Source organism: Balaenoptera physalus, assembly GCF_965194825.1.
Source record: "Balaenoptera physalus genome assembly, chromosome: 4".
NCBI classification, from domain to species: Eukaryota; Metazoa; Chordata; class Mammalia; order Artiodactyla; family Balaenopteridae; genus Balaenoptera; species Balaenoptera physalus.
This window is the reverse complement of record NC_138891.1, coordinates 86,501,835-86,525,414: the sequence shown is the minus strand read 5'-3', so window position 1 is coordinate 86,525,414 and position 23,580 is coordinate 86,501,835. Positions and strand designations below refer to the sequence as shown.

Below are 23,580 nucleotides of genomic sequence, written 5' to 3'. Positions count from 1 at the left end.
TCCCTTTTATGAATATTTTCTTATGAAAGGCCCCATTAGAAATACATACTGTGGGGACCACAAGGCAAATCAGAAGACTACAGGTTTGCCAGCAACAGCAGGGTACCTACACATGGGTAGGTGGGAGAAGAGGTGTGACAACAGCCAGAAGGACGGAGATGCAGAAGCAATGTCCCAGCTTAGCCCACACTATGGGCAGGACAGTGTCCACAGGTGAGGACAAGCGAGTTCACTAGTGTACAGAGCACCAGGAAGGGAGCATCCATAGGGAAACCCTATCAGCCCACCTTTGTATTTCTAATTGGTAAACTCAGTAAAAAAATAACTAACAAATGCTTGGCCTCGTTGTCCCTAGGAAATGACCCATTCATACCAGGCATTTTGGAAGGACATCTGAGTCCACTGTTAATATTCTGCTAACATGGATATTCATTTTCTGAAGCTACTATTGATATATCAACAATAGAATCAAAATAACAAAAGGCCCCCTCAGAAAATTTCAGTGCCAAGATGTAAATGAATTTTGACTAGAATTTAAATATTTACCACAAGAGAAGCATTATTTAAAATGAGCTGGCCCTAGGAGTAAATGACCACTGATCTCCTTCATCAAGTGACCTTCGTGAGAAATAAAAATCTGATAAAACCCACAGGGTGATCTGCAAGGTTTTGATGTGGGTGCTACTGTCCAAGTGTAAAGAAAACTTACCCTAACACATCCATCTGACCCGATGGTGATGACTTCACCCTCGTCCAGCATTATCTGGTTAATGGGACCCTGGTGACAAGGCTTGCCTGCAGCTCGACTCAGCTCGACTTTGATGTGGCCACCTTCCCAAAGCAGCATGTTGCCCCATTCTGACCCTGAGAGCACCTGGCAGGTGTGTGGAAAGGAAGGAACGTGTATTAAGACAGACAAACGTGTATATATACTTCAAAGAGCTGGTGAGACTTGTTTCTAAAGGTTTTTCTTGGTTATGAAAGTAAAAATTTTTTTTAATTTTTAAAATAAGAAAATACAGCAATGAAAATTCACTACCCCAGAAACAACCACTTGTCACATTTTGACATATTTGCTCCTAGCGTTATACATAGTTATACTTCATTGTGATCAGACTGTATGTTGGTTAATTTTTCAAACATATCTGCAGTAGATTTCTTTGTACCTCTCTTAAGGACACAACCCAGGAGTGGAATTACCGGGTCAAAATTTAGAGACATGTTTAAAGTTCTTGATAGATGAAATTCTACTTTTTAAGAGTGATAATATCAAATGTTATAAGATGTTTGATAATTGTGAGGCCAGAACTGAACTCAGCAAATTATAGCAGAATATAATTCAATTTCAAATAAGGATGATCATCTAGAACCACTTCACATTAATGCACTTAATCCAGCACTTCCCAAAGTATGTACCACCAAACACTAGTTCTTAAGATGTTTAACTAGTATAACATAATAAGTAATACTAATTGAGTATTGACTCCATGCCAAGCAGTGCTTGAGCACTTAACATATATTGTTGTTTAATCCTAAAAACCATATGAACTAGGTACATTTACCAAGGATACCATGTGCTGTTGTACAGATTGGGTACTTTATATTCCCAGAAGAGACAGTTTTTCCCATTTGCACAAAGGAACCATCTGGGCCAATGGAAGTCCTGACTATTACTATCCCCATTTTATAAAGTAAAAAAACTGAAGCACAGAACAGTTAAGTACGTTGCCCAAAATTACTCAGAGGAGTCAGGGTTCTAAACCACGCACTGTGGCTCAAAACCTCCCATTCCAACTAACGCTGCCTCAGAAGACATATGCTAGGACAAACAAAGTCAAACAAGTTTCTTTTCTCTAGGACCCCTTGGAAGCTTTAATACAGAAGTGTTCACTGGGAATCACCGTGAGAAATTTCTAGCTGCAAAGGAATTTGACCAGGAAAGTCTTTTCATAGAGTTTCTGTGCAAAAGAATGTTGCATGCAATGCCCTTTGGGGAACTCTGATCTAATTCTTGCCTGCCTGCTCGAGGACTCTGCAGCCCCATTTTCCTCTCACCTTGAGGAACTTATGACCTTACTCAGTCTTTTCTACTTCTCCAGTCTACCTATGCTTATCTATTCTACCTATTTAGCCTCAGCCCACTTGTCTTTAGACTTTTTTTTTCTGTCTAGTAACTAAAGCCACCAAAAGTCACCAAAATTCACCAAAGCCTATAAGGCATTCCTTTCTGAAATGTCACTCATGTCTAGCTTCCCTTTTCCATTTGTCCTGAGAAGAGTCCAGATTCTCATCATCTCTTCTTACATAAAAGCAGTATCTTCCTTCTGAGCTCATCTCCTTGACTCCACATTTCCCTTCTAATATGCTTGGCATTTGTGGCCAAGTTTATATATAACTTCTTTCATTTGCAACTCTACTCTTCCAGAACCTAACAGTTCTGCCTGGCTAGTCAAGTCCTCGTACACTAGGGCACCACCATACTTCTCAATCTCCTTTCCCACTCCTTCCCAACATGAGTACTCCAATTAATCCTATACATATATAATATTTACTCCCAACTCTAAATATTTCCTTTTGTGGCTCTTTCATTGAAAATGGGTTCTTGGGCTTCCCTGGTGGCACAGTGGTTGAGAATCTGCCTGCCAATGCAGGGGACACGAGTTCGAGCCCTGGTCTGGGAAGATCCCACATGTCGCAGAGCAACTAGGCCCATGAGCCACAACTACTGAGCCTGCGCGACCGGAGCTTGTGCTCCGCAGCAAGAGAGGCTGCGACAGTGAGAGGCCCGTGCACCGCGATGAAGAGTGGCCCCCGCTCGCCGCAACTAGAGAAAGCCCTCGCACAGAAACGAAGACCCAACACAGCCAAAAATAAATAAATAAATTTTTAAAATAAATAAATAAATAAAATGGGTTCTTTTCTCCCCTACATCTACACAAACTCTACTGAACCTTTTTCAGATATACCTCATACCATGTTTTTAGTGATCTTTATCTTAGCTTAATTCTTACAGAATCTGAAGCTGGAATGACTTATTATCATCTTATAGGTTTGGATATATAATTTATAACTTAGCCAGCATCCAAGACTTTTTATTTCCTCCCATACACCATGATTTCAAATTAAGAATGTTCCACTAGGCAATGACTAGACCATTTGGTTCCTCAGAGTAATATTTGTATGTTGGCATTTACTTATAACTGAGATGACCACAAATAATACTATATAACTCATCCTAATAGGAAGCCTTATACAATATTAATGAAGAACTGAACCTATAGGCAATATGTCTATAAATTTCATAAGGAAAGAAGAAGAAACTAACAGATTAAAATTGCAGTGTTGTAGATGTCACTATACAGTGGCTCAATCTTCCTGAATAATAATTTGGTAATAAAAGCAAAAGCCACAAGACTGTATATAACCTTTGACCCAGTAAGTCCTCTTGGAGGATCATGGCAAAGAAGAGAGAAGGGAAAGATAAACACTATAAACATTGCAACTCCATGACATAGTTAAAAGTGACAAGTAAGTCACTATGTTAATATATGAAAATGCTCACATACTTTACATGTGTATATAATATTTAGTAAAGACAAAATGATATGTACATGTGGATTATGACAACTTCACAGAATTAAAATTGATAATCTGAAAAGGCAAAATTAAATGCTCATTATGTACAGAAAAAGCAAATTTGTAGAAACAAATCAAATCCCTGTTTGCCTAGACCCCGGAGTGGAAATGGAGGTGAACTGCAGATGGACACAGTGGGACTTTTTGTCACGATGAAAATGTTCTAAAACTGGATTTTAGAGATGGTTTCAGTCTATAAATTTACCAAAATTTATTGAATTACATACTCACAATGAGTGAATGTTATGGTACGTAAATTAAACCTCGATAGAACTGCTAAAGATAATTTAATGGAGGAATGTCAAAAAACATAGGCACCAACTTGAAGGGTCATATCCGGGATCATTTGAGCATAAAAATATAAATGATAATGAATTATAAACAAATGAAAAACATGGGATTCCTTGAGTCCATTTTGATAATAAATAGAAAAATGAAGGTGAAAAAAAAAAAAAAAATGAATGAAATGCATGAAATGCTATATTTTTGTTACCTTTAATCCAGTTAAAGAACATTGACATGGAAAAAGAATCAAATTGTTAATAGAAATAAAATTCATGTCATTTAATAATGTTTGTAATACCATAGCAATATTATGAACAAGGAAAACAAACAAAAACTATATGTGCAAATAATTCCAGAAAGTTATACACCCAAATGCTGATATTAATTCTTAATAGTAAGACTAATAAATATGTGATTATTTTTCTCATCATTATTTAAAAAAAAAAAAAAAAAAAATGCTCATTATATGTACAATTATAGTATCTGTTATTGCCAATATTGGCAGTGCTTTTTAGACTGCTTTCATATATGTATATCACTTCATTTCATTTCAATAATTTCATTATTGTAGAATAGTAGCTGTACTCACCTTCCCATCTGGGAGCTCCATGTAACCTTCTATATCATTAGTGGCTGTTTTGCCAAATCGACCCAATGAACCCTGAAGCTTGAGGCCAGTGAATGTTAGAGCCATTTCCCAGAACCTGCCAACAAATAAGAGCCTGAATGTACCTCAAAGAAATTTCATTTGTTTTAATTTTAATATCACCCAAACATTTACATATTTCATAGCCACATATTATTTCATTTATCCATTCATTCAATTAAAATGTATTAAGTATCAACTACCTGTCAGGCAAAGTTCTAGGCAATATGAATTCGGCATCGAGCAAAATAATCCAAAAAGAAAAAATTCCCTGCCTTTGTAGATCTTACATTTTAGAGTTGTGTTGTCCTATGCAATAGCCACACGTTTGACTAGTTTAATTTAGACTTAAAGTAATTAACATTAAATAAAATTTAAACATCAGTGTTTCATTCAGACCAACCAGTTTCAAGTATTCAATAGCTACATGTGGCTACTGTCTACTAGATTGGCCAGCACAGACCACTCCCACCCTAGCAGAAAGTTCTACTGCATAGTACCACTTTAGAGGATATAAAAGTTTTCCAAAAGTTCTAATTAACTTGTTGTGTAACTTTGAGTGATCTTCTTGATCACATTGTGCTTTCATTCACTCATGTGTAAAATGAGAATATTATTTGCACCAACCTCATGAAATTGTTGAAAAACTCTTTTAGAAGAGTGCCTGGTACATAAAGTCAATAAATGTTAAGTTACTAATATTTTCTTATTCGTAATCTAAACAAATGAATAGCCAGAATGATGAAAACCATGTAGAAAAAAGAAAGAATCTGGCCTACCACCTGGATGTAGAATAGTTAATGGACAGTATCAACAAGTCAATAATATGAAGCCAAGAGCCTAAATGACCAACACCTTTCTCCAAGGCTGTTGTAGGTCCCCTGATCATATGTTTCCATTGTCTCCATTTCTTTTATAGCACACCACACATGAAATTGTTCAAGGTCTATCTTTCCCTAAAGACATAGTACATAGAAAATATGCACTATAGTAAGCAATGGAAAAATTAGAATTTTTTAACCTATAGCCAGCAGAGTTAGTTGACAATTCCCCCAAGATTTAAAAATCTGTTCAATTATTCTATATTTCAAAAGGACCAGATTTAAATTGGAATGAAAAGAATTTAAGATAGATTTAAAAACGTCTTTCTCATAAAGAGACACTGGGAATCAAGTTAAGGGCAGCTAGAGAGTAGTGCTAGAAGGTTGTTAAATAAAGGACAAAATCAATTCCATCCCGAACAAAGAACAAAGGGTATAATATAGTGGAAAACACCCAGAGACCTGAGATCAAGAGTAGGCTCTGTTACCATTTAGTATTGAGGGTCCTGCATCAGGAATGGTTCTATTATAATTCTTATTTTACAAGTGAAGACTGAGTTCAGAGACATCAAGATAACTTATCCATCTCACAGTATCGTTACAGCACATTGAACAGTGGATCTGAAAGCTCAATATGAACTTGGACACAGCACGCCAACGTTAGTAAGACATTTTACAAACTCTCTTAGGAAGTGAAGCCTACAAGAAGGCAGCAAGCAAAATTCAAAAGCCCTTCTTTTATCTATGCTGTTTTCAGTAATAAAATCTCCATACCCAACTAGAAAAGCTGCACTACAGTTAGCTTTTAAAATAACACATTTAAAAATTATCCTAATGTTAACAACATCAGCAAAAATGTCTCCAGCTGGTCAATTCTCTTAGAAAAGAGCCTAACAATAAACGACTAACACCTGTATCAGTCACGCAACCTACTTGATGTGGCCGGATCCCGATGTAGTAAGCTGCTCATCATCTTCAGGATTGAAAGTAACCTTGAAAACTTCCTGGGAAAAAGCTTTTGTCCTCAGTAGGGGCTGCTCTTCTTTCCAATTCCAGATTGTCAGTGTGTGGTCAGGGCTGCCACCAACAGAGGCCAGCAAGGTACCATCGCAGTTAAAGTTCACGTATGCATAAGCCAGATCAGTCCCATCTGAAAGGATGAAAAGATGAGTGCAAGTCTAATGAACACGGACAGCACTTACTTTTCAAAAGTGTATTATTTAAATTAAAAAAAGGAGAGAGCGAGCACTCTTAGTGATGTGCATTGGTGGAAGAATGCCAAGACTCCCCTAAAGAAACAATGCCAAAATCACTCATCACCCTTGGCTGTAGAACGAACTACATGATATGGGGCGGGGGGGGGGGGGGCAGGGGGTGAAGAAATCTTAATCACACTTTGCATGAGAAAAACACTTTGAGAACACATTCTATTTTATGAAGCGGGGAAGGGTGACACAAAAGCATGTTAGACAGCAGAGAGAAATCAATTTAAAACCTGTCACTGAAAATTTCACGAAACAAACATTGATGACTTCAGGTTTCTGGTTATGCATGTGAGGAGCTAAGAAATCACCATTCCATCCTAACAACAAGTAAAAAGCTGAACAGACTGAAAAATCAACAGCTCTCCTTGGATCTATACGAGAAGAAAGGAACCAGGGCAAACCCCTGCCCCCAAGAATGGAGCGACCACCAGGTAAATACAGGGATTTGCCACTCACCAGGGCAGAGGCTTCCAAGCAGAAACAACCAGAACAGCTCAAGGAACCACTGCCCGGGAAGTAAAACATGAACTCTAACTGACGAATTGCTGGAGGCTCAGTGTGGACAAGCCTGAGAATTAAAAACTCCAGGGGGACCCAGTCATAAGGTGGCCCCAACGATATGGTGAGATTTACCTCCGGGAGTTGACCAGATTCCTAAAGTAAAAATATCTAGAAAAAATCCCCCCAGGCTTCCAACAGAAGGAGGGGAAAAGGAACCATTTTGCAATACCCAAGAGCCCTCTGTTCTTCTTAATAAGGTCTGCCCTCAGGGGAAACTGATTAACCAGAGCCTGACAGCTGGAGTGTTATCAGAGAGCTTAATTGACCTGGAGAAGGAAATACCCAGCCCAGCCCACTCTAGCCATCCTGTCCTACCTAAGGGGGGAGAAAAATGCTGAGAAACATTTGAGAAGTTCCCAGTCCAGAGGCATAGGCTCACCAAAACACTGAGACCTAATCCCAGGACTAGAGAATGCTTCCCCTGCCCCACACCTTACCACCAGGTGACTAAAGTCCTATTTAAGGCAGTTCTTTTTACCCAGTACATCATGTCTGGCTACCCAGAAAAAATTACAAGGCATACCAAAAAGCAAAAAAAGACACTTTGAAGAGACAAAGCATGGAGCACAACCAGACATGGCATAGATGTTGGAATTGTCATATTGGGGATTTAAAACAACTATAATTAATATGCTAAGGGCTCTAACAGATAAAGTAGACAACATACAAGAGCAGATAGGCAATGTCAGCAGAGACATGGAAATCCTAAGAACCAAAAAGAAATGCTAGAGATTTAAAAAAAAAAAAAAAAACCACTGTAACAGAAAAGAAGAATGCTTTTGATGGGCTCATTACTCGATTGGACACAGCTGAGGAAAGACTCTCTCAGCTACAGGATGTCTCAATAGAATCTTCAAAAACCAAAAAGCAAAGAGAACAAAGACTGATAAAAACAGAACAGAATATCCAAGGGCTGTGGGACAAATACAAAAGGTGTAATGTATGTGTGGTGGGAATACCAGAAGGAGAAGAAAGAGGAACATAAGAAATATTTAAACCAATAGTGACTGAGAAATTTCCCAAATTAATGTCAGACACCAAACCAGGATCCGGGAAGCTCAGAGATCACCAACCAGGATAAATGCCCAGAAACACTACAGAAAATGAAAGATAAAGAAATACTGGGAAAAACAAACAAACAAACGGGGGGGGGGGACAAAATCTTACCTAAAAAACACCAACCTAGAATTCTGCACCCTGCAAAATTATCCTTCAAAGGTGACAGATAAAGACTTTCTCAGACCAACAAACACTGAGGGAATTTGTTGCCAGGAGACCTGCCTTGCAAGAAATGTTAAAAGAAGTTCTTTAGAAAGAAGGAAAATAATATAGGTCAGAAACTTGGATCTACATAAAGGAAGAGAATCAAAGGAGTAAATGAAAGTAAAATAAAACTTTTATTTTTCTTATTCTTGATGTAACAGATAACTGTTCAAAATAAAAACAATAATGTATTTGATTATGTATGCTTATGTCTGTGTGTGTATATATATATGCTTTATATAAGTGAAATGAATGCTTATATATAAGCTTATATGTAGGTGAAATGAATGACAGCAACTAAAATGCCCCTTAATAGGTGAACAGATACATAAAATGTAGTACATCCAGACAATGGAATATTATTCAGCCCTAAAAAGAAATTGACTATCAAGCCATTAAAAGACAAGGAGGAAGCTTAAATGCATATTACTAAGTGAAAGAAGCCAATCTGAGAAGGCTACATACTGTATAATTCCAACTATATGACATTTTGGAAAAGGCAAAACTATGGAGAAAATAAAAGATCAGTGGTTGCCAAAGAGGGTAGGGCAGTTATGAATAGAGCACAGATGATATTTAGGACAGGCTTTGGGAAAACTCCTATTCAGAATACTGAATGATGTTATAATGATGGATATATGTCATTATACATTTGTCTAAATGAATACAGAACACCACAAGTGAACCCTAAGGGAAACTATGGACTTTGGGTAATTGTGACTGTTAACATCGACTCATCCTTGGTAAAAATGTACCATTCTGATGAGTCATGTTGATAATGAGTAGGCTAAGCATGGGTGAGGGGAGAGGGTATGTGGGAATCTCTGAAACTTCCTCTCAATTTTATTGTAAACCTAAAACTGCTCTGAAAAATAAAATCTTTTTTTAAAATTGACTACTGAAATTAATTATATGGAAAACAGAATTGTAAGATAATTGTGATGGTAATTTTATGTGTCAACTTGGTTGGGCTATAGTACCCAGTTATTCAATTAAACACTAATCTAGATGTTGCTGTGAAGATAGTTTGTAGATGTGGTCAACATCTATAATCAGTTAAGATTATCCTTGGTAACCTGGGTGGGCCTCATCCCGTCAGTTGAAAGCACTTAAAGCAGAACTAAGGTTTCCCTGAGGAAGCAGAAGTTCTGCCCTTAGGTGTAGAATCAATTCCTTCCCAAGAATTTCCAGCCTGCTAGCCTGCCTTACAAACCTCAGATTTGCCAGCCCTCATAATTACATAAGCCAGTTCCTTCACATAAATCTCTCTTCTACCTCCCACCAGCTGTGTTGCTCTGGAGGACCCTGACTGCTACAATAATGTTACATCTTCAAAATGTTGTTAACCTTAAACGTGAGATATTTTAAAGATTCTACTAGACTCACCTTGAAGTATTCTGTAGGGCCTCAAAGAAGGATATTCATAAATGATAATCTTTGGGAAAACTCCTTTTTCTGCTACTGTGAAGTAAGTTTTTTGGGGGTGAACCTATAAAAGATAAAATCTCACTAAAGCACTGGAAAGGGAGATTATCATATAAATCGCTCAGTTAATACAGTATTTAGCATCTGCTACTTTATAATTTGTTTATTAGGATCCACTCTAATAGAAAACTCAAAACTGGGCATCTAATAAATACTTGACAATGGATATAATTGAAACTGAAAACTAGAAGAATACTCATTTTAAGTTTTACTTTCATTAAGAGAGTCATGTCTTAACTCTACAATTTTTTTAATTGCCATCAGAGAGCTAGAACAGTGGTTCCCAATCTTTAGCAGGCATCAGAATCACAGGCAGGGCTTATTAAAGCACAGACTGCAAGCTTTAACACTGGAGTTTCTGATTCAGTAAATTGGGGCTGGGACCTGATATCTTGCATTTACATTTCTAACAATTTCCCAGGTGATGCTGGTGATGCTGAACCTGGGGACCACTCTTTGAGAACAACTAAGTTAGATGAATTGCTTACCCTGCGTTTGGTATTTTGCTTTATTTTTAATGGAGACCTAGAACAAGCAAGACATTTACTTTACACGCAACACATAAATTCACCCTGTCTTTTCTGGAAGAGAGCTTGTATGCCCCAAACCACATTCCTCATGGGTTTCTCATAGCCTCACAAGAGCATTTCTCATCCACAAATGGATAACTGTTTCAGAAAAATTGAAGTGACGTGGGCAGTGGAGGAAGGTCGCTGTCGCTGTCTGGGCACCAGCAGCCCCAGCACACATGGAGAAGAGCCCCACCGACACACAAGCGCTCAGGGTCCAGGAGGGTGAGGTTTAGGGTTAGCGTTCTTGTTCTCACTACACCCCTAACTGCTGACCTCAAACCAAATTATCGTGCCACAAAATAGAAAAACGGACATTTCAAAACTGTCGTTGGCCATAAAGTGACACAAAAACAAGCGGGCTAGATGTTGCTCAGTCCTCTGCAGATGGGGGGGACCTCAGGGCTCATGGTACTTTGAGATGGTCCCGACCGACTTCCTCCACAGAGCCTTCATATCGGGCCCGGGAATATTTGCAACAGCTGGTGCCACCGTAGCATGTACTTGTGTATATATACCTAGCTTTTTGATTTTGTCTCTTTTTTTTTTTTTTTTTTTTTAATTGGCCGTGTCACACGACTTGCGGTTTCTTAGTTCCCCGACCAGGGATTGAACCCGCGCCCCCTGCAGTGGAAGCGCAGAGTTCTAACTACTGAACCACCAGGGAATTCCCAGAGAGGGGCCTTTTAAAATGAGAACAAGTTGATTTAGTATGCTTTTAGGCTGAGGATGCCTAAGGAAGTAAAGGCTGGAGATACAAGAAAGAAAATGACTGATGGAGACAGACACCTGAGGAGGAATGAAGAGACAGACTCGAAATCACACACAGATCTTTTTGTCAACTGCTTGAAACTACTGAATGTACAATTTGTGCTTCATTTCCTAATGTTCAACTCTTTACTTACATTTTATCTGGCACTTAGCTTTAATTATTATGTGAATTATCATTTGTGTCATTATCTCAGTATTTTTGCAGAATAGCAACATAGCATTTAATGTGAAAAACCTGCATGACTATGGGAAAGTCACTCAAACTCTATTAGCCCCAGTTTCCTTATCTGCAAAATGAGATGATAATATTATTAATATAATATTATAATATTGCATGGAGCTAATGTCAGTGAACGTAGTGGTTGTAATTGCGAATTGAAAATGCCTTAGAATGAAGACTGCTGTGCATCTCATGTTATTCCACCTCACAGCCTGGCTGGTCAAACACAACACAGGGTCACAACACAACACAAACAAACACAGGGATGGATTTTTGTTTTCTAAGTTACTAAAGGCATACCCCAATGACACCAATTCCTCTGCCACTGCTACTTCGCAGGTAGGTCTGTTCCTTGGTTTTCAAATTCAGAAGGATCAGCTGGTTCCCAGCTATGTACAACACCATATTGCTGTCCAGAAGTTGTAGGTTGGCCCGCTTTCTGCAGTCATAACCAAAGGAATGTCTGAGGGAAAGTTGCAAAGGAAAACAAGTGAAACAACATAACCGTCCTAGAGAGGGGAAAAGTAACGAAATGAATATATTTTTTAAACCCATACCCTTAGTTAGATAAAGATCCAGGGTTGAAGTAGTTGAATTTTATGCTGAAACTCAGAGTTTTTACTGTATTACTAATGTAATCTTGTTTTTAAATTAGGTGAAAATTCTCATACTCAGATTCAGTCAATATCTTAGTTTTCCTAGGAAAACCCTGAAAGCACATTAATTTTGTTTGCAATAAAAAATAAACTTTCTATTTGGGTACTATAGAGAGCAAAGTAGTCCCCTAAATAATTTCATTTTCCTCTCTCCTGCTAAAACTGAATCACATTATAATGTGAGAGAAAGTCTGTCTTTGTCATCTTTGTACTCCCAAAGCCTGTCCAGTTTGTTGACTGAACATAGTAAAAGGATCATGTAGGCCTCTTCCTTGAGGCTGAAAGACAAGATGTTTAAAATTCTGACATGTTTGTGAAATTCTGACACACCAGTGACAATGTGACTACTGTAATAAATTCACATAAATATAATTGAAATTTAATCATATGAAAAATTATGAAAATTGACTAAATAATACCTAATATATAAGTATATAAAATAAATAGGCTAACATTTCCTTTCCAAGATCATTAGTATGTACGGGTGTGCAGATGAGTATATACGTGTGTGTGCGTTTATGCTATAGAGTAAAACTGTATTAATTCAAAATAGAGGTTTAAAAACTGAGCTATAAAACATTTTTTAAGTGTACTTTGTTATTACATTCAAGCTCAAATTAATATAACCCAAGATATAAGTGTAATAATTAAATGAGATCAACCTATTAAAAAATTATAGTTTGCCAAAGAAATATATTATGTAGTGTATCTTAAGTAGATATATTCTTATTTTCCAAGAATTCATTGCTGAACACAAAAGTTGAAGGATCACTGGAGCAATCCTTATTTCTTGAGCCCTTGTTTTTGTTTTGTTTTTTCAATCTGATTTTAGACGATTTCCCCTTATTTGTAAGTAAATATTTTCAGAGAAAGAAATTATACAAAACTTTTAACAAGAACGATATGTAGAATGTAAAAAAGGAAGAGCAAATTTTAATTAATGCAATTTGAATTGTGAGGAATATAAATTATAACTAACTACAAGTAACTATACCTATCTCATTGCCTCATAGTTAAATTGAAAAAGAGAGAGAGAACATTGCAGGGCATTTGTACAAGAAAAAGGAATTTTATAAATTTAAAAGACATTAATGCCTAAAACTGAATCTTATATAGAAATGCAAATGAATATGTGATCCAAGATCTAGATGAAGCTATTCTGCCTTCATGGAGAATATCTGGGGCCACCTCACAAATAAAGAGTAGAGTCTACAGCCCCTTATCTTTACAGAGCCTGGTATGGGGCAGGAAGTTTTGCCTACCCTCTTTTTTTCTCCCTAAACTACTGTTCTCACCTTTCCTTCTTCCTTCTCTCCTTTCCCTTTTCCCAGGTGCCAGTGTAATACTCTACAGGGCTAGAAGAATGTCTAACTATGAGGGTAGAAGTGGGCTACCATCCCTTCACTAACTTGGATGACAGTAGGGAATTGGAGACATGATCATTTATCTAATATTATCATCTGTAATTTCAGGGGGAAAACTCCCTCTTACTTGCTGCTGTTTTGATTGAAGGCCCTTTCAAATGCAGAAATGGGTTAGATTGTAGCTTCCCAAACACTTTCCCTCTAAATCAATCACAACCTGCTTGAGGGCAGAGACTGCTTCTCATTCATCTGTTTCCTGGAATGCCTACCACAGAGTCTTGAGCCTATTTGGTTGAATGAATGAATGAATGAATGAATAACTAGAGTCTGATCTTTCCCTTTTAACCCCAGAGGACAAGGCAGTCCCTAAGCAGAGCTCTGAAAATGTTAAAATGTGTTCTGACGTACCTTCACCTCCCTTCTGTTTTATCTCATCCTCTCTTTTGGCACCTATTCTTAACTTCCTATCAGAGGCCCAGGGCCTTCACTGTTTGTCCATGGCCATCTAGGACCTCCACTTTAAAATGGTGTTTAAACACTGTCTTAAGTGCTGTTTAGTGTCTTCTATAAATTATGCTATGGTTTAGGTGATATTTTATAAATTATACTTTCTTGATTGATTTAGAAGACACAAATGTTAAAACTGAAGTAGATAAAGAATTAAAAGGGTATATGGGGATACATGAGAGCAGACTTCTTACAGCTTCTCACAAGAAATAGAGATTATATTTGTTCATCTCTAGAGAGTAGGACTAAGTCTAATGCAGGACATTCCAGAAAGGCAGATTTTAATTCAAGGCCTGGAGGAGCTCTCTAATAACGTAAACTATTCAAAAATGGGATAAGCTGCTTTGTAATTGCCCTGGTTTTGAAAGTGTTCAAGACAAGTCCATAGCTTATACAGCCACTCCTCCAGCATGAGTAGAAAGGATTCATGCACTGAGCCAAACGTCAAGATCCCTCTGACTCCCTTATTTACAGACTAGGCATGTCTCTCTAATACAGAGATCCTTGTATTCTGGAGCACCAAATCCCCAGTGTTGAGAGCCGGGAGAAGGCAGCACAATCAAAATTACCCGAGAAGCTTTTTCAGAGTACATATACCCAAGCCCCTCTCCACGTGGAAATAATGCAGTAGGTCCAGGAAGCTATCAGAGCATGTGCATTTCAGGAAAAGCTTCTAGGTGACTAATAAACCACCTCATTTGAAAAAAATCAACTAGAAGGCCAACAGCATAACTTTCATCAGTAACCTGTCCAAAGGCCACAAAGGAAAAAAAAAAGACCCTCAAGAGAGAAAACTCCAGGTTACAAATTTCAGGGTGAATTAGTTTTAGTTACACCTGGGATCGAAATAAAGTTAGAAGATATAATAACAATAACATGTTCTATTTTTACATAAAAAGCAAAACTGAGTCAGGAAGTACACTGCCCTTCCCCTCTCAGCACCCCTTTTATAAGGGGCCAGTCAGTGTCTAGGCCATGCGGTCATAACCACTGCCCTTCTGAGGGCAGGCATGCTAAATTGCTAACTAAGGGCCTTAATGGAAATTGTCTCCTAACTAGCGCCTCACAAACCTAACATCATAAAATGATGGCAAACCCTAAATCCCCTTGTTAATCATCCCACTTTTACTTTTCTTCACAGACTCTTATTCTTCTATTAAAATGGGTTATATTGTGCCCACTTCCTCAGGGTTGTCTTCTCTGTAACTCATCTGGTAAATAATGTGAAAGCACTAATGCCTGACAATGGCTACGTCAGCGTTTCAAGCAGGGAGATCAATGATCTTAACTTAACAGGCATTGAAAAGGGGGTGCCAGGCTGGTAGAGATAAACGGGGATAAGAGGCCTCCTGGTCTCCTTCACATCACATCTCCTGAAAGGACAGCCAGAAAAGCATTATATCTCTTTATGGTTATTTGGCATCTAACAAAAGCTAACAAAAGCTTACTTTAAATTAAGATCAAGCATTTCTATCTTAAGCTTCTTAGAATTACCTAAGATAGGGGTTGGCAAACTTTTTTTGTAAAGGGCCAGGTAGTAAATATTTTAGGCTTTGTGGGCTAGATGATTTCTGTTGTAACTACTTAAATCTGCCCTTGTAGTGTGATGGCAGTCATAGACTTCATGTAAATGAATGAGCATTGCTGTGTTCCAATAAAACTTTATTTAGGGAAAAAGGCCAGAGGCCAGATTTGGTCCATGGGCTGCAGTTTGCCAACCCCTGACCTAAAAAGCTGAAATTCCAAGATTATACATATGTAACTGGAGTGGATACACAAGTGTAAGAAGATCCAGTGGTATGTTTGAATCCGGAGTCACAAAAGGCATTGAAGCAAGCTCCGTATAATCGTAGAAGAAGCTTTCTGATATTTTCTTCTTAACTTCCTCCTCTGCCTCTTCTGCATCTGGGACAGGAGTTTCCATGTACTGAGATTCTAAAAAATTAAAAATATTTTAACTAAGAAGAGTGTCTGGTCAATCCTAAAATCGTATTTCATGAAGACAGGAGGAATGTACGTAGCCCATAATACTCTAGCAGTAACTACTACTTCTGGCCCGAACATAGGATACCACCCACAAGTGAGCATGGAAGAAGAGGCAACACGCCTGTGTGCATTGGGGTGAACGCCTAGCCCTGGTCATGGTTCCAGCAGTCTCAAAGAACAGCGCACAGTCAGTTCTAAGGGAAAGTCAGTCTCACTAATGTGGGATAGATCACTCCTTAGACAATCCCACTCCCCAGAAAAACCCAGTATGAGAGTATGTGACACTCAGAATATACAACTCCAGAGCTGCTACACCACCCTATCAGGATATGTTTGATGCTCTTTCTTTTATCACCTCCACACTTCCTGCAACCATTTCTTTTATGGATTTACAACTGTTCAGTTAAAACAGTGACAAGTATTGATAGAAAACTGGTCATACTTACTTCCAATGCTTTCCACATAATCATCTTGAAATGAACTTGAACTTCCTTCCAAATGTTCCACATAGGATTCATTGTCCCCTAAATATGATTCTTCCGCTTCAGTAAATGTTTCGCCTGTGGTATCTTCAACAGATTTGTAATCCTCTTTCACAGCGGCTATTCAAAATAATTTGTTTTTATAATTTCTAAATTTGAATTAAACATTTCTTATTTCCAAAGTACCTAATACTTCCAATTCGTTTGTGCTCTAAACTGAATGAATTTTAAACTCAAAAATTGCTACAAAAATCATTTTATTTGGTTACTCTTATAGCTTTACAAAAAATTTTTAAAGCTTTTCCTGTGAGTAAATCTCCATTTTCACTTCATTTGCAGTCTATTTCCTACCACTGCACACTTACAAGAAAGTAAAGGATAAAGAAAAAAAGATTGGCTAGTATGTTGCCATCATTTTTTCAATTCAATTTCACTTGAACAACACGTTATTTATAAGGACCTTTTATGTCAAAGATAAATAATGCATATTCAAGAATAAACTCCTCTGGGTATGACTATGTCTGAATGATATCCTAGGAATACATCAGCCTATTTGCTTCAGGACAAGCTAGAAGAGAAAAAGAATTGGAATGGGAGTAGAATAGACCTAGGTATAAGCCAACATTCAGATCAAGTCCAAACATGGTTATGGTTCACATATACCATGTCCAGCAGGTGAAAGGGCTGGATGAACTTTCAGAATAATAAGCCAGAAATGGTAAGTGTGTCAGAAACAGAGTAGAACCACCTAGTAGGTCTAACGGAGATGAGGCTAAAAGAAGAGGAACAAGGCCCGAGACTAACATGAATGAGGTGAGAAAGCTGGGCCAATCCAATTAGCAGGACAAGAGGACAGGGTTCTGTAGGATTCATGCATTTTGATGGAAAGAAAATAATTCTGGACACCTAAATGGGGCCCACTTCTTGAACTCCCCTAGGGGAGAGCCCTGGGTAAATACTCTCCAATAATACCATTTAACAGATATCTTAGCTCTTTCTTGTGACTGTTGCAATCAAACATTATATCCCCATCTCAAGATTAGGATATTATCTGCTGGCCTGCCTTTCTCTGGGAACAGAGTTCAAGCTGCCATTAGATGAGTTCAGGCTGCCAGCTAGGATGAGGGAATCACTGATAAAGGAATCAGGATTGAATACGAATGAAGGGGATTAAATCATTTTTCTAAAAATGAATATTCTGAGCCTGGTTGAAGGGTTGTGCCACTGAAAGGAAAAGTGGAGTTTGGAAAAAAACTAACTTAACCGGAAGTAGACACATTAAATCAGATTGGTAAAGCAGCAGATCTTAGCAACTTGGTGACAACAAAGATTTCTATACTTTTTATAATCCCAAAATAGACAGGTGGAAGGATTACGGTTTGATGCACAAATCAGCATTTGTCTTTCTATTCTTGGAAATAATCTAAAATCAACATTGAAAATGAAAGCCAAAATTACAAACGCCATTTTGTGTAGAACTAGAAGCTGCTAAAACCTCAAATCAGAAATAGATGGCAGGGCTGGCTGGTGGAAGGGCTGGCAAAATTAGTGGATACTGAACAAGGATGGGTGCAGGAGGAAGTAAAGGGAGGTAACCAAGGCGAGGAGACACCATAGCCACAGATCTCAAAAAGAGCAAGCTGAAAGTTTGTTTTATGACCAAGGATTTTTAAAATTAATTAATTAATTTATTTATTTATTTTGGCTGCACCAGGTCTTAATTATGGCACTCAAGATCTTCGTTGTGGCATGTTTAGTTGCAGCATGCGGGATCTTCGGTTGCGGCACGTGGGCTCTTAGTTGCAGCATGGAGACTCAGTTGTGGCACGCGGACTTCTTAGTTTTGGCGTGCATGTGAGATCTAGTTCCCCAACCAGGGATCAAACCCAGGCCCCCTGCATTGGGAGCACAGAGTCTTACCCACTGGACCACCAAGGAAGTTCCTGACCCAGGATTTTATACGTGAGTTTCCTCAGATTTTTCTTCCCTCTAGCCAATGGAAATAAGAAGCTGTGGTGCCTCTCCTCACCAGCTGCCACAGAGGCAGGCTGCCTCCTGCAAATACAGCTTGCCTCTCTGGTCCTTGTTTACCTCCACCTCCTTTGTGAGATTGCGAACACAATGAGGAAGTCTGCAAATGATGTGACTGTGCACATAGAACATCCATAAGAACTCTCTATAATTATTACAATTTTTAAAAAAGTTCTGCATGGTTACTACATACAAAAACAATATACAAAAATTAATAATTGGGACTTCCATTTTGGCCATGATGAAGTAACCACTATGGAGTACCAGACTGTTCTTCTACTACAATTTTGTAATTATTTAGTTCTCCCTTTAATTCTATTTTTCTTCATGTATCGTGATGTTCTGTTATTAGATGCATACATATTTATGATAGTTACGTCTTCCTAATGTATTGCTCCTTTTATCATCATGAAATTTACTTCTTTGTCACAGATAGTACTCTTTGTCTTGAAATCTACTTTATCTGATATAATATAGTCACTCCAGCCTTCAAATGCTTACTGTATGCCTACTATATCTTTTTCCATCAATTTACTTTTAACCTATTTGTATCATAATACTTAAAGTGTGTCTCATACATCATATAGTGGGTTCTTGCTTTTATTATCCATTCTGATAATCTGTACTTTTTTACAAGACTTATTAGTCCATTAATATTTAATATAATTATTGGTATAGTTGGATTTTGATCTAACATTTAATTATTTATTTTCTGTTTGTGCGCTTCCCACTCTTCCATTTTCCCTCTATTTCTTCTTTCCTATTTTCTGTTAGATCATTTATTGTTCCTTATTTATTCTTTAAAATTCCATTTTAATTTCTGTTAGCTTTTTTTTTTTTTTTTTTAATTTATTTATTTATGGCTGTGTTGGGTCTTCGTTTCTGTGCGAGGGCTTTCTCTAGTTGTGGCGAGCGGGGGCCACTCTTCATCGCGGTGCGCGTGCCTCTCACTTTCGCGGCCTCTCTTGTTGCGGAGCACAGGCTCCAGACGCGCAGGCTCAGTAATTGTGGCTCACAGGCCCAGTTGTTCCGCGGCATGTGGGATCTTCCCAGACCAGGGCTCAAACCCGTGTCCCCTGCATTGGCAGGCAGATTCTCAACCACTGCGCCACCAGGGAAGTCCTATTAGCTTTTTAAGTACTTTTCTTTGTTTGCTTTTTAAATAATTGCTTCAGAGATTATAATATTTATCCTTTACTTCTCACAGTCTACTTAGGTAATATTATAGTAATACACATCTTTCATCAACTGATGGAACAACCAGTCAAAAACTCCATAAGATATGATGATCTGAAAAACACTATCAAACATCCCCACCTGATACTTAAAAAACACTATACCTACACATTCAAAGGCACATGGGCCATTTATCAAGATAGATCACTTGCTGGAACATAAGACAAGTTTTAATAGCTTTTAAAAGATTGAAATAATACAGAATATGCATATTCTCTGATTACAACAGTAGTAAATTAAAAATAAATTACAGAAGACATTTGGCAATTAAAAAACACACTTAAAAAAACACACTTAAAAATAATGTATGGGTCAAGGAGAAATTAATAAAGAAATTATAAAACATTTCAAAGTAAATGATAATTAAAATATAACACCAAAATTTGTGGGATACAGCTAAGGCAATGCTTAGAGGGAAATTTATAGCTTTTAGTACATATATAAGAAAACACAAAATTCAATGACCTAACATTCCACCTCAAGAAACTAGAAAAAGAAAAGCAAAAAAACCCCAAAAAAACCCAAAACTCGGAGTAAGTAGAAGAAAGGAAATAAAAATAATAAAAATAAAATAATAAAACAATAATTAATAGAATAAGTGTAAACAATAAAAATGAAAGCAAGACTCAATGAAATAAAAAGCCAACAAAACAATAGAAAAATTAGCAAAGACAAAACTTTATTCTTTAAAAAGATCAACAAAATGGATGAGCTCCTAGCTAGGCCAATCAAGAAATAAAAGAGAGGGACTTCCCTGGTGGTCCGGTGGTTAAGAATCCGCCTGCCAATGCAGGGGACACGGGTTCGAGTCCTGGTTCGGGAGGATCCCACATGCCGCGGAGCAACTAGCCCATGTGCCACAACTACTGAAGCCCACGCACCTAGAGCCTGTGCTTGGCAACAAGAGAGGCCACCGCAGTGAGAAGCCCGCGCACCGCACGAAGAGTAGCACCTGCTCGCCGCCACTAGACAAAGCCAGCACACAACAATGAAGACCCAACACAGCCAAAAATAAATAAATAAATAATAAAAATAAATTAAGAAATAAAAGAGAGACAATACAAATCTTCAGTATCAGGAATTAAAATAGATCCTACAGAGTTATGTCAAAAAATTTTACAATTTTGAAGAAATGTATAAATTCTATGAAAGATACAAAGTTACAAAACTTACTAAAGAAGAAAGAGACAACCCTCTATTTATTAAGGAAATTGAATTCACAGTTAAAAATTTTTCCACTAAGAAAATTACAGGCCCAGATACTTCACTGGTGAGTTCTAGCAAACATTTAAGGAAGAAATAATACTAATTCTACACAAAATATTTCTGAAAATAGAAGAGACCAAAATACTTCCCAGTTTATTATATGAAGTCAGCAATAATTTAGTCCTTTGATAAGAATCAGAAACCAATATCTTGGTAACTAAAGTCCTTCACCCTTGTGAAAAATGCTGGATGGTCTGGCTGGTACATTTGGCCTAAATCTCTTAATAGGACTCTGTTATAGCAGAGTCCTATTGTTGGGTATGGGGAAGAGTCTACCTTAATCTCCGTACTTAGGTAGAAAACCAGGAAATTGATTCACTCTGTATGAGAATTCCAAAGGGTAAGATGTTGCTTAGATATTTTAGAAAGACTGAGAACAAGGTAAGGGCTCCAGGAAAAAAAAATTCAGCTATCAGGTATGTAGCTGAACCAGGACAGAGACCTCTTCTCACAGCACCAAGGTAGAAGGTTTCAGAGTGTCAGCAGAGTATTTCACGTTATGATTTGAGATCCTAAAACCCATGATTTATGAACTAATTTATGAGCTGAGGACAGGGCCAGGCCAGACTTGATAAGACCTGCCCTTAAGAAGGTCTGACATTAAAAAGGGAGATTCAGGCAGTGCTGGACAAAGGGCCATTATCATTAAATCCATCCATCCAGAGCAGGAGAGGAGCAGAGGGCGTTGGTTCCACCCACTCGGGCCCTGGAAGCCTGCTGGGCTCCCAGGTGGTGTCCCCTGCCCTCTGAGACCAGAGGCGGGAGGCACCCCTGGGCCTCTTCTGTTCCGTTGAGCCTAAGCCCCACCCCCCACACCTCCCAGGGCCTTTTCCAGCCCTGTGGGTCCTAAGTATAGGCCCTGCCCACTGCCCAAACCCTGCCCCTGCTTAGGCCCCGCCCCCCACAGCCAAGGCCTTTTCCACCTTTTTTTTTTTTTCTCCTCCTCTTTCTTACTATTGTGGTTCTTTTTTACTTTCTGGTTGTTGGTTCATCTATATTTTTATTTTTATATTCTTTCTAACATATCTGTTAGTTTCCTAGTCTAATTTTATTTTTTACTTGTTATTGTTCTCCATTTTTTTTTTTTTTTTGGCTGCCCCACGCAACTTGTGGGATCTTGGTTCACAAGCCAGGGGTAGGGCTGAAGTTCCTGCAGTGGGAGCTCTGAATCTGAACCACTGGACTAACAGAGAACCTCAGACACCCCAGGGAATACTCATCAGAGTGAGGTCTCCCAGAGATCCTCATCTCGGCACCAAGACCCAGCTCTAAGCAACAACCTACAAGCTCCAGTGTTGGAAGCCTAAGGCCAAACAACCAGTAAGGCAGGAACACAATCTCACTCATAAAAAAAAAAAAAGAGACGGCAAAAAAAATGTCACAGAGGAAGGAGCAAGGTAAAATCCTATAAGACCAAATAAATGAAGAGGAAAAAGGCAATCTACCTGAGAAAGAATTCAGAGTAATGATAGTAAAGGTGATCCAGAATCTCAGAAATAGAATGGAGGCATGGATTGAGAAAATACAAGAAATGTTTAACAAAGCTCTAGAAGAACTAAAGAACAAACAAACAGAGATGAACAACACAATAACTGAAATGAAAAATACATGTGAAGGAATCAACAGCAGAATAACCAAGGCAGAAGAACGAATAAGTGAGCTGGAAGATAGAATGGTGGAGTTAACTGCCGAGGAACAGAATAAAGAAAAAAGAATGAAAAGAATTGAGGACAGTCTAAGAGACCTCTGGGACAACATCGAACACACCAACATTCGAATTATAGGGGTCCCAGAAGAAGAGAAAAAGAAAGGGTCTGAGAAAATATTTGAAGAGATTATAGTGGAAAACTTCCCTAACATGGGAAAGGAAATAGTCACCCAAGTTCAGGAAGCACAGAGAGTCCCATACAGGGTAAACCCTAGGAGAAACATGCTGAGACACACATTAATCAAACTAACAAAAATTAAATTCAGAGAAAAAATATTAAAAGCAGCAAGGGAAAAACAAAAAAATAACATACAAAGGAATACCCACAAGGTTATCAGCTGATTTTTCAGCAGAAACTCTGCAGGCCAGAAGGGAGAGGCAGGATATACTTAAAGTGATGAAAGAGAAAAACCTACAACCAAGATTACTCTACCCAGCAAGGATCTCATTCAGATTCGATAGAGAAATCAAAAGCTTTTCAGAAAAGCAAAAGTTAAGAGAATTCAGCACCACCAAACCAGCTTTACAGCGAATGCTAAAGAAACTTCTCTAGGTGGGAAACACAAGAGAAGAAAAAGACACAGAAAAACAAACCCAAAACAATTAAGAAAATGGTAATAGGAACATACATATCAATAATAACCTTGAATGTAAATGGATTAAATGTCCCAACCAAAAGACACAGACTGGCTGAATGGATACAAAAACAAGATCCATATATATGCTGTCTACAAGAGACCCACTTCAGACCTAGGGACACATACAGACTGAAAGTGAAGGAATGGAAAAAGATATTCCATGCAAATCAAAAGAAAGCTGGAG

At 38.1% G+C, this 23,580-nt stretch overlaps 1 protein-coding gene across 4 annotated transcripts in view; it reads right to left on the bottom strand.

Moving 5' to 3' along the window:
- CFAP44 (cilia and flagella associated protein 44) overlaps positions 1 to 23,580 on the bottom strand; it is a 133,807-nt gene that overhangs the window by 98,973 nt on the left and 11,254 nt on the right. For 3 of the 4 annotated variants that reach the window (XM_082460119.1, XM_082460118.1, XM_082460121.1), the window contains 7 exons: positions 16,482 to 16,637; positions 15,825 to 15,984; positions 11,823 to 11,985; positions 9,864 to 9,966; positions 6,322 to 6,538; positions 4,511 to 4,625; positions 710 to 874 (listed from right to left, as the gene is read on the bottom strand). In XM_082460119.1, the coding sequence (XP_082316245.1) occupies positions 710 to 874; positions 4,511 to 4,625; positions 6,322 to 6,538; positions 9,864 to 9,966; positions 11,823 to 11,985; positions 15,825 to 15,984; positions 16,482 to 16,637 (1,079 nt within the window). The remainder of the gene's footprint in view (positions 1 to 709; positions 875 to 4,510; positions 4,626 to 6,321; positions 6,539 to 9,863; positions 9,967 to 11,822; positions 11,986 to 15,824; positions 15,985 to 16,481; positions 16,638 to 23,580) is intronic. The other variant, XM_082460120.1, reaches the window with a different exon arrangement.